General features: G+C 37.4%; 1 protein-coding gene across 2 annotated transcripts in view; it reads left to right on the top strand.

The window, feature by feature from the left end:
* ap1m1 (adaptor related protein complex 1 subunit mu 1) overlaps positions 1-12,326 on the top strand; it is a 24,373-nt gene extending 12,047 nt beyond the window's left edge. For both annotated transcript variants that reach the window (XM_065262088.2, XM_065262087.2), the window contains exons 11-12: positions 10,609-10,684; positions 11,209-12,326. In XM_065262088.2, the coding sequence (XP_065118160.1) occupies positions 10,609-10,684; positions 11,209-11,231 (99 nt within the window). In that variant the 3' untranslated portion in view covers positions 11,232-12,326. The remainder of the gene's footprint in view (positions 1-10,608; positions 10,685-11,208) is intronic.

The raw sequence follows: 12,326 nt of genomic DNA, 5'->3' as shown, positions 1-12,326 counted from the left end.
GTGCTCTTTAAACGCCATGAAAAACACATACTGATAAAATGTATACCTTGAATGAATGTGTTGTCAGGTGCTTTAGATACAAATGTCTGCCAAATATGTCAATGTTGCTGGTGGTGGCGGCGTAGGATATACAAAGACTTTTTGTCTTTCTCATTTTTCTCTGAATGTAATCGAAATGGCCATGTTGCTGCATGGCACAAAATTTTAAATAACCAAGATTAAAACAATACTAATTTTACAGTATAGGTTTATTGTTTTATCTAGTCTATTGTGGTTTTTTGATCTGTATGCATGCATTCTGGCAAAACTTCGATTTTTGTTTGTCGTTGAACTTCTTGTTTCTGACACAAGGTGTCACTACTGTCTGTTTTTTTTTGTTTTGCTTTTTTCCTGGGTGCCAAACACCTGTTTCTCAGGCATTGGTAAATGAGACCGTGCTGATTTTGTTGTTTGTCACCAATAGATGGCGCTACAGATCTGCATATTAGGAAATTGGCAGTATTAGTCAAAGTTTTCAGTTTTCAGAATCGTGCTATGGTTAATGTGACCATTTTAGAAATAGCAAGCATGTTTTCTCTTTACAATATAGTAAAATTAAGAATGCGTGAGAATATTGAGATTAATATCATTCTTGATACAATAATTAAACATTTACAATCATGAATTTGGCAGATGCTTTTATCCAAAGTGACTTTCAGGGGATTTAGGCCCAGAAAGTTTGCTCTGCTAACGTAAGCTTAACCTGATTTTGCAAACTGATGGGTGTTACTGAGTCTACATTACTGTAAAAAAAAAAAAAAAAATATTGCTTACAATAACTTATTCCTTAAATCAAAGGGAAATTATAGCTGAATAGCAATGGTGTAGTCTTACCCTGGTCGTAAGCCTAAACTTTGCCATAACTATAAAATTATCCCACAAATCTGATTGGTTGATTTGAATGTTGTCCCATGAACAATTATGATGTTGATCCAGGAACATCTCTCACTTGGCAAAATCAAGAATGCCGCTAGCAGTGTTTCTCAAACTTTTCAGAGTACACATCTCTCGCATTTTGAGTTCACCCAAAGAAAATTTGTGACATAAAACAATCTCAAACTTAGAATTTTAATTAAACAAAAACATATTAGATTATACAATGCATTTCTGTTGGTTGGTAGCCTTATTTATATTAAGTATTATGCAAATGTAGAAATTTTTTTTTTTATATAAAGTCATAAAGCCAGGTCCCCCTGGCGGCCCCCAGCTTGAGAACCACTGCGCTAAAGTAATACCCTACCAGCTGAAATAAAGAAACACAACAGAAAATAGATTCTGGGGATGATGGATATGAAACTAGATTTTGACTGCACTTCAAATAGCCCATATTGCTGCATGTGATGACATGATTAAAACCAGAATGCTCTAGTTTTGTTGCGATTCGCCAACCAAATTTCTATCTATGTTGTGTTAGAGCTCATATATAATCTATCTTCATGAAAAAAAATCTGATTCACATAACTACATAGAGTTAAATACAATCCTCGTGTGTGTTGTGGCTTTGAGAGTGGCCTAATCCAGACACTGGCTGCCGGTCAAAGACAGGACAGACCGAACAGAACCACAGCTTCTGCTGTGCTGAATCGTAGGTTTTAGCAGACTCTGTTTATTTGTTAGGGTCAACTGCGTGTATTTGTGTTTGTGTTTCTGAAGCGTCAGCAGTTTTTAAAGGTGGGCAGAGCGAGAATCTACATGACACGATTGCTGTCGCGTTGTAAGATTTTGTGGACTGGGTTTGTGGAAACTTTCCCCTGGACACAGCAGAATCTGACTGATGTTTGATTTCCCAGAGGAAAATGTTATTGCTCAGTGTTTGCTCTTTCATAGCTCAGGGGATTTGATGGGGTTATAAAGTGTGTTTCGTTTAAGCATTACCTTAGATTTGTTTTTCTTATAAAAGGAAATATAGGATGCATAACAATTAATCGCGATTAATCTATAGCGGAATAAAAGTTTTTGTTTACATCATATATGTGTGTAAACCTTGTATAATAATAATATATATAAATATTTATAAAAATATAAATATGCATACATGCATGTATAATTTTAAGAAAAAAAGTTATTTATATATTAAGTTTTTATATATAATATAAGTTATTCGTAAATATTACGGCTGTCAAAAGATTAATTGCGATTAATCGCATCCAAAATAAAAGTGTGTTTACATAACACGTGTGTGTACTATGTAGAATTATTATTTATATATAAAAACACACACAATCATGTATATATTTAAGAAAAATGGTTATATTTATATATAAAATATTTAGATTTCTATATCATATAAATTATATAAATGTATATACAGTATATACATGCAAATATTTCTTAAATATATACATGAGTGAGTGTGTGTGTGTGTGTGTGTTTATATATACATTATATTTACACACAGTACACACACATATGTTATGTAAACACAAACTTTTATATTGGATGCGATTAATAGTGATTAATCGTGGTTAATCTTTAAAAGCCCTATGTTACGACCGCTAGGGGTCAACCGTAACAGAAAGAAGGAAATGAGTCTCAAAACCAGAGAGATATCGAAAAATACAAGAAAACTTTATTTTATAAAATGAAGGGTTTGTTGTCAGGGGCAGACCAGGCCAAAATAACAAACAAACATTCTTTTTTTACAAACTAAATGATCTTACAAAAAGAAAAGAAAACAAAATACACTTTAACTTACCTACCTCCCTTAACCAAAAACAAAGTGAAATAATATATAAATAAATTGGCGTCCAACCCCCTACATCCCTTGTGACAATCAGTATTTATAAGAGTACACGTATAAGTTAATAAAAGACAACAATCACTCATGAATCTTAATCTCACATATGATTTGCTAAAAAGGGCATTAGATGTAGCCAAACGTTCACAATCTCTCTGATTTAAAAACACACTATCAAACAACGACGAGCGAATAAAAACAATGGCGGAACAGTCAAGGCAAGCGGTTTAAGGTGACTGATTAGCGAGGCACAAAAGGCCTTTTCCAAGTGTTTGGAAATATAAAAATGTTTATAAACATGTAAACATTTCTTAAATGTATACATGCATGTGTGTGCATTTATCTACACAAAGTTATTATACACAGTTCAAACAAATATATGATGTAAACAAATTTTTTTATTCTGCTATAGATTAATCGCGATTTATTGTTATGCATCCCTATAGACACAAATGAGACGTTATTAAGAATGGAGCTTTTAACTTTATGTACATTGTTTAGATCAGGGGCTTTCAAACTGGGGTCCCCCAGAAGGTTCCAAGGGGTCCCCAGAAATGTTTGAGCACGTTTATACTTGACATGCTTAGAAATTAGATTAAAACAAACTCTGGTTGGATTGCTCGGTTGGTTTGTGTCATTGTGGAGATCTTTTATGAAACTTGAATGGAGACTTTTTGGAAACTTCTGGGTCTTTTTCTCGGGAGAAATTTCTGTGATGGGGAAGAATCGAAAGCTTTCTATTTGCTCTGTTTTATCTCATTGATGTCTAGAAGAAGAAATAATTAAGTTATATTAAAGAGATCTTTTTAAATAATCTAATATTTAAAGTATCAAAGAGCGAGAGATTTTTTTTTAAACTTGGGGGATGAAGGTGAAATATCAGTTTTCTGTTGAACGGGTCTCAAACTACCATTTGGCTGAACTCTATGTGCCCTGCTGTAGTGCACTGAATATGACGTTCATGAGTAAGTACTCCAATAAAATTATCCTTAATTGTATATGATTTTAAAAGGGGAGCATTTGACAGGAATGGTCGATTTCCTTTGTACAATAGTAAGTTGTGTTCGGCAGCCCACATGGATATAAACGGCAAAAAACCCTCAGTAAACTCAATTTCCTCTTGAAAGTGAGGATGTTTCGGCAAAATGATGAGGGAAAGTCAGTTGTGTGTCAAATCTAATTAACCGTTTAACTTAAGCGAGATTTCCTCTCTAATTTTTTGTCATTTTCATTCGCCCATGCCGTTTCTCGTCTGCCTTGCAGCTGTCCAGCAGTCTTTTTTATCTACCCCCCTCAAACTTCAGCTCAAAGACCGAACAATTACAGGTTTGGGATGTAAAACCCATGTTAGTTTTTCCATAAATCAAGACTTATCAGAAATCAACCACATCACAGCCAACACAGTGGGCTTCAATTTGATGTGTGTAAACCCTTGGCCTCACATCTTCCATTTGACTCTTGAGGTTGGGTCACAACTTGGTGGAAAACTTGTTGACTCCTCCATTCCCGTGAGAGAGGCAGTCTGGGTGCTGACCTGGTCTGAAACCTCAGGAAGGCTTTGATAACCTCTCCCGGCTGCGGTCGGCGTCTGTGTGCCCTCCCGCCCAGCCCGGGGTTGATACACCAGCGCTCTCAAGCGACTGTCTCCAGTCCTGAGACAAGCTTGACAGTGCCAGGCGTCAGGTCCCCTGAGATCAGCGCTGCCTGTTGATCGAGCGACAGTCCCATGCTCGGAGCTTCAGGCTGCGGTTGGGTCAAGCCTCGGGCCGTTTGGCTAAGACTGGCCAACCACAATCTAGAAATCTGCAGTCTGTCTGAGGGGACAGGACAGTCTGTCGGACTCTGGCATGGAGAAGACCATTACGACTGTCCTGTCGTAGACACAAATAGACATACGCGTACCCTAGAAGTGTGCTATTTTTAGCATGCATGGTTTTATATGAAAACTGGAATGCTTTTCCCGACATGGCTATATTTGTGACCTGATGAAGTTTCAAGGCTGCTAAAGCGGCACGGCTCTTCAAATGAAAGCAGCTTTTCTGTAGATGAGTATGATGGACACACTGCTATTAGCTGTTACATGCAGACGTGTTTATGCATCCCGGCATTGTTCGCTTAACGGTAAACAAGCGTTTCTTCGCTACACAGCTGTAATGTAAACAATCGTCACTTTATACCACACAGTGCTTTCACTTCTTGGCAAAAAAACAAAATACACAAGCAAACTGTTTACAGCCCTTCCCTTTGCATTTTAGAGACTCCCTTATACATATTTAGTTTGCTTGTTCATCGTATAAACACGTCTGAGAGATGCATGCTGTAATGCACATGCAGAGGGTGCAGTCACAGGCGCGTCGTCGAGGTCTGGCTGTCTCCAGCTGTGAGCTCACACTTTAGGTCTACAACGCATGTGGCGCTAATGAAAGACCAGCGCGGTAAAGCTGCTGACCACGAGATCTCTGCTCTAACCACACGTTCACGGGCGACCACAAAGATGCACACATGGATGCATAGAAATCAATTGGTTTATCGCTTTTGATTATTAATTTGTGTTATGTAATAGATGTAAAAGCTGTTTAGTGTTTAAATCTGTTCTGACTTTGTAGACTACACTTATTGTTGGCTCCTAATGATTGGCCTACTGTTACAAACAATGTTTGTATTTTATATCTAGATTAATCTCATACAAAATAAAAGTAATTTTTTGCATAATATATCGGTTTGTTATGTGTGTAAATATTGTGTGTATTTAAACATACACACATACATATATATACATTTAAGAAATGTTCTATTTAAACATCGTTTTTTATATATATATAATTTAAAATATATAAAAATATAAATAAATATAAATACACATGTAAATGTTTCTTAAATACATACATGAATGTATGTATCAAAACGTGCATACACCAGTCCCACGCAAAGGTTGTGATCTATAAAAAAGCAAACTTGATTGGGATTGATGTACGCACACTTGCAGATGTGATTTATAAAGGGAACATTGCTTTGTTTTCTAGTTTTATATTTTTTAGCGTACACCATTTTTAGCTTTTGGCCACACGTAAACTTTTAGTAAGGATCATGCGCACAGTTTTATAAATAAGTCCCTGATCTTTGAAGGGCATAGGGTTTAGGGATGCACCGATATTGGTATCGAGTATCGGCCTCGATACCACATTTTCTAAAGTACTCGTACTCATTAAAAGTCCCCCGATACCTGGAATCAATACTACGGTCTGAGAAATGTCTATGTTTGAGCGGCGTGTAATGGGTTAATGCCTCTTGTGTTGTCCAAAGAGGCAGAGTTTACAACAAACTGGAAAACTAGTCCTTTGTTTTTTTTGTTAAATTATATGACTAAAGCTGTTACCTGTAAATTTAAATCATGTTTTTTATTAAGTACTCTGTATCGGTATCGGCAAGTACTGAAATGCAAGTACTCATATTCCAAAAAAGTGGTATCGGTGCATCCCTGCTCACTTTAGTGCCTTTTTGTGGTTAAATTGTTTAAAATCACCTGTATGTTAACATTTCCAAGCCTTTGAAACTCATGCAAATTATAAACTTTCCCTATTTAAATTTTCCTTATTAATCCGCAAATCGCATGTTAGCAGAACCATGGGTCATGATTCGCACGGATCACAGATTAACTGCGATGCGGTACACAACTAGAGCATATACACCAACGTGTCTGAAAGCGCAAAACGACGCCAACTGTGGCTGCTTACGGGCATCTCTTTTTGTCACTCATTGTACGATGCGCCAGTTAGTTGTTGTGGTATTTGTCCCGGCACTCCTCTACTATGATTGGAAGGCTAAGTGATAAGTTACATTGACAAGCTTAGCGTTTCACCCAAAGTTGAAAGCTCTTGGCGCTGAAAACAGATAAACACTGAGTGTGGACAAAAGTCGTCTTTTACATGCATGGCGCTTCAATTGGAAACATTTGAAAACATACACCGGCCTGAGACGTAATAGCTGTGAATAATATCGGCTCTGCGATTCAGAATAGTGATTGGCCACGTATTATTAGTGTATATCTGCATTTATCGGTGCATCCCTAATTTTTAACAAGGGATCACTTATAATCTTCTGTCAATGAATTGTTCAATATGTTCATGCCAATGTTTTCTTTAGTGTTTATATTGTAATGTGTTATTGATGAAAGTAAAAGTGTTTCCCCTTCCTGTTTGTGATCAACAGGAAGCAGATTAAAAAGTCCCCGGATAAGTTTAGGCTTGTTTACAGCTGTGTTTTACACCAAACATTTGTTTGTTTGTTGGTGTTTTTACACAATAAACCGAACCTGGCATTTAAAAATTTTAAATGATAGAAAGTGATAAACAATTGGTCAAGCATTGCATCAGCACTGCATAGATCATAGGTTCGTTTCCAAGGGAACCCACACAGTCATATATAGGGATGGACCGAGGTGTTTTTTTTTTTTTTTTTGGCCGATACGATACCGATTTAAACAGACAACTTCTGGCCGATACCGATATTAAACACTTGTATACAATACTATGCAGTTGGTCTATTAGCTAGTTTATTTCTGCATCAAATTATTTTTACTGAACATGGATTTGATCTAATTAACATTCAACTGACCAGCATAATAAGAGAGGCACAAATTAAGCTAAAACAAATATAATAAGACAGCATGACAACCTTCAAAGGTGGTTTTTGCTATTCAGCATTTCTTTTATTAACAACATTAACTCATTTTTTACATATAATGGATTTCTTTTTGCAGTTAATTAATAAACAATCAGTATCGGCCTTTCTCGTGCTATTGCCGATATGCCGATGGTTTCAAATTCATCAAAAATCGGCCGATAAATATCGGCGGCCGATACATCGGTGCATCACTAGTCATATATAAACTTTAAAAGATGCACTGTATGTCATTTTGAATAAAAGCGTCTACCAAATGCGTAAATGTAAATAAGTAATGTAATGTGCTCCCATGTCAAAGTTGCAATAAAATTGTATATTGGTTGTGACTCTGTATGAAAACAGTACACACGCACCGCTGAGGATCAATTTTGTTTTCTCTGTCATTAGATCCAGCTACAAATATAGACTTCTGTAGACTACAGTTTAACTGTATTCATTAAGGAGTGACCGAGCCCAAGACGACATTTGCATAAACACAACCGAATCAACATTGAATAGCTACATTTACATAACACAAACATCGCATAGTTGCTTTACAATCTGGTCGTTTTTTGTGACTCGCTCGGGCCCGCCAGGGTGTACACACGGACGGTGGCCCGGCAAGTTTGTGTGAGCTGCACCCAAAAGTGGCACATTACCGGCCCACGATCGCCAGGACACTGCGTCCTTAAAATATCCTCTGAAAGTGCCCGAGTGGGCGAACAGTAGGGTTGTCCTTGAAACTACTTCTTTGAAGCCTCTTTTTTTAATCTTCATTGGTGTAAGGCTCGGCTCTTATTTTGCATCTGAAGGGGTATTTTTGAACATTGAGACTGGGAGGTTTTCTGTCCTCTAGGAGAATAGAGTCTGCAATTAGAACAAATGCTCCACAGATTAAAAACCTTAGAAAATCAACAAACAAAGAACTACAGAAGATCTTTGCCGGACAGTACCATAGTACTATAATTTAATACGTCTAAATTAAAAAAAAACGTCCACCCTGCTCTTGAAAAGTTTAAAGGTGACTACCCGCGCCAAATGGAGTTGCATAAACAATTTTGGTTCCAAACATGTTCCCCAAATACTCCTAGCGCCCTACTATCTGCCTGCCCACACATTCGTCTTTTATTGTTGGACAAAAGTGTAACAATGGTATATGTAGTATTTTGCAATATAAAAATTACCCTTTTCACTTAATTCTAAGTATTTGGGCATTTACTGCTTCTTACAAAACATGATTGTGCTCTTTCAGCATGTTTGAAACAGTTGTGCAAACGGCTTCTGTTGTGTACAGTGATGCAAGGCCTGCGCTACAGGCACATTGCATGATGCAATACTGCCCCCCGTAGTAAGGTGCCATTTCCCCAATCTCACTTCTTCATGTACTTCCGTCTTTCATGTTCCACTCTGCCACTTTCCCAGGCTCTGCTGCACCCCTTATCTAGATGCCCTGCAGGAACCTGTCATGAACCCAATGCAAAACTCTAAATGAAGTTGATGATGCATTATGCTGAACAGTCACACAGTGACCACAGTTATGGCTGAAACAGCACCTCGAAATAATCGATCAGGTTGACTTGAAAAATTTGTCAACTTGTGTACGACCCGTTAGTTTGTCCCCAGTTGCAGTTTTGCATTTTAAAGTGTGAACCCACGGTAAGGACGAAACGCGCTTTTTAGAGCGCGTTTCATCCTTACCATGGGTTCACACCAGCCGCGTTTGAGGCGTCAAATTCGCGTCTACCGTGTCTAGTTTGCCGCTTCGAACATTGGAGCTTACTTGCTTTATTTGAGCGTGAAATTCTAGTCATCGAGACATTCACGCGGACATTCGCATCATCGGAGGGGCTTCTGAGACTCAGAATTGGTTAACACAGTGCGTTTTTCGGCAAAGTTCAAATTTTTAAACTCATGCGTTTCCCGCTACAACGCTCAATTCGCGCCATTTGCAGGAACTAGACGCACGAATGAGGCGAAATCGCATCCGCTGCGCTAAACGCCTCATTCGCGCCGCGACACCTCCAGACGCGCGTCATCGTGTCTTTACATTGACTTAACATTAAAATCACTCGCGCTTGACGCCTCTACCACGGCTGGTCTGAACGCAGCATTGTATTGTCTCAGACGATGACGTGTTTTTCCTACGATATGCGTTTTGAAATTGAGGGGTGTGCTGTTGGTTGCAATTTATAATCTCACCACTAGATATCACTAAAATTTACGCACACCACCTTTAAGTAGTATCGTTCTAGTCTAACTAGATCAGTAGTAAAATAAGCATCTTGAAGAAGTTTTCGTTCTTAATTTATTAAAGTATAATAAACCAAACTACTGACCCATGGTTGTATTTGCGATAAATAGACATTCATGCACATTAAAAGCGATTGACACGCCCTCAGGGATCGTCATTTGGTGTAGTTGTTGTTAAAATTACACATACATTATCATAATAATCAGCAAATTATTTGATTAGTCGAAAATAATCGGTTGATTAATCGTTTAATTAATCATTGTAAAACTCTTGACCAGGGCTGCCACGATTAATCGCGTGTCCCATTAAAAATGCCTCTGAAATCGATTCAGAATCGATTTTGAATCGATTGTGTGTTTCATGCACAAGTTGAGCGTGTACTACGGCGTTTTGGTCAGTAGGAAGTCCTTATCAATCTAAAATTATTATGAGTCGGAGTCGTTTCTAACGCGCATTTAAAAAAGCAACACTTGTTAAACAAAATCATTCAAAATATTCTTTATTATCATGAACATACCTAAAACAATTTAAAGAACAGCGATATAAATATTCCTGGGATAGCGTTCGTAATGCTACTTCTCCTGTGGCACAAAGGGAGATTCTGCACGAGAGCACCCCCTGGCTTTGGGATGTGCCGGGATTTCACCATAATTCGTTAAAATTCATTCATTGAGAAAATCAATCGTTACAGCCCTAACTCTGACTTTAAGTTTGTATATTTGTCTTTAAAATTAGCATTTAGCATAGCTCTCCAAACGAACTGAACTTTGATAACATAACACCTTTAAGAAAGTTACCTACAACTAACTTGGTTCTTATATGCTGGTATTTTTTTTCAGGAAATGCAAATCTAGTTTTGACCGTGAACCATTAATTTAACACATTGCATGGCATCATAGTGGTGATTTTCTTTCAACAGGTGCGTTATCTGAAGATCATCGAGAAGAGCGGATACCAGGCCCTGCCGTGGGTTCGATACATCACCCAGAATGGAGGTATGGCCACCCGTTTATAACTTTCAATTTTATTCATTGTTTTTCACAGCATTGCAGGTATGTGGCAACAATTAAGCAATTCAGTAAAGAACGATGGGAGATAAGTTTGATTGCAGCGGTGAAATTTTTCTATGAAAAGAGGACGTTATGGTCAGACGCGTGTAGCGAGGGGGAAATCAACCTAAAATTAGACTCTGTGGTTACACAACGTGTAGTTTGTTATTTCTGCTGGAGATTAAATTTTTTAATATTTGCGTGGGATGAGGTTTAACCAAATCTTCACCTCTATAAGTCTCTGTCTGTTGTATAATGAGATGTTAAAGCCCATCTTCAGGAGGAAACTTAAGATTCAGTCATTGCTGAATCTTATTTATTGATTTATTAAGGTTTTGATTGCGTTTTGGTGGGCGGGAGAGAAAGTTCAGCTGTCACAATTAACTTTTCCCATGTATTTCCATGTTTTCCTGTTTCCTGTCGTTCTGTACATTTAATTAAGTTCTTCTCATTTCCTTCTGTCTTTACAGACTATCAGCTGCGGACGCAGTAAACAAGCAGCATTAGCTCCAAACATCACAGGTCACGGGTGTCTCTCTCTCTTTCTCTCTCTCTCTCTTTTTCTCTCTCTCTCTTTCTCATTCTGCACATAGGCTAGACACTCATCTGCAGTGCTAACAATAGTTTAGAGAGATGTGAATTGGTATTGTCTAGAATATAATTTTCTGTACAGCTCTACTTACATTGGCCTGGATTTTTTATTGATCCTTGATTTCCTGGTGGTTCATACTGCTATAATTTTTTGGCTATTAGATTTAATTTAAACACTGCAGATGGGTCCAACTCTGGCCTGATGTGACACAGCATTGTGTTGTCATGGACCAGGACTGTCTCTATGTATGTTTGACAGTATACAAAAATTAACATAAAGCGTAAACAAAGTGGTGTCACTCATGTATGTGTCAGATCTCAGATGAGGGAGCTTTTCTTCATGTCACATTTCAGAGCAACATGTTTCCAATGCTTGCTTTCCGTTTATTTACAAGTATCAACGTTGTTTACTTTTACAAGCAACAATACTCATGAGGTCAAATGAACTAATTTAAACTCATCAATACAAAATACAAATAGTTTTACAAATTAGTAGCACTTTTTAGCTGCTTCATTTCTCTCAGTGTTTCACAACCAGAGCCGTTAAATATTTCCACAAAGTATTTTTTCTGCACATTGAAGGTCTTTTGTTGTTTTTATTTGTTTGTGATAACGTGTGTAGTATTTTGTTGTTACTCAGTGTTATTGGTTACAGTTATATCTGATCTGTGAATTGTTCACAGTATTTTGCTGCACCGCAGAAATACAATGTATTGTATCTCTGTGCAATTATTCAAAACGGAAATCTGAAGTCAACCGTGGTGCCATTATAAAAAATAGAAGACAACTATCTGTTTTTTTAAAATATAATTTGTTGGTTTTAGTTTTTATTTGCCTTTAATGTGTGGATTTCAAAGGTTACAATTTTTCCATGGTTCTGCATGCCGTGGAGCTGAAATGTGACATAATTGTATTGCCCTCAGATTATTTCTGTATCTTCCAAACTCATAATTGAGCTTTCTGTAATTCAAGCATCATAAAGTCTGTTTACAAAATA

Source organism: Paramisgurnus dabryanus, chromosome 6, assembly GCF_030506205.2.
Source record: "Paramisgurnus dabryanus chromosome 6, PD_genome_1.1, whole genome shotgun sequence".
NCBI lineage: Eukaryota > Metazoa > Chordata > Actinopteri > Cypriniformes > Cobitidae > Paramisgurnus > Paramisgurnus dabryanus.
This window is presented reverse-complemented; position numbering and strand designations above follow the sequence as displayed.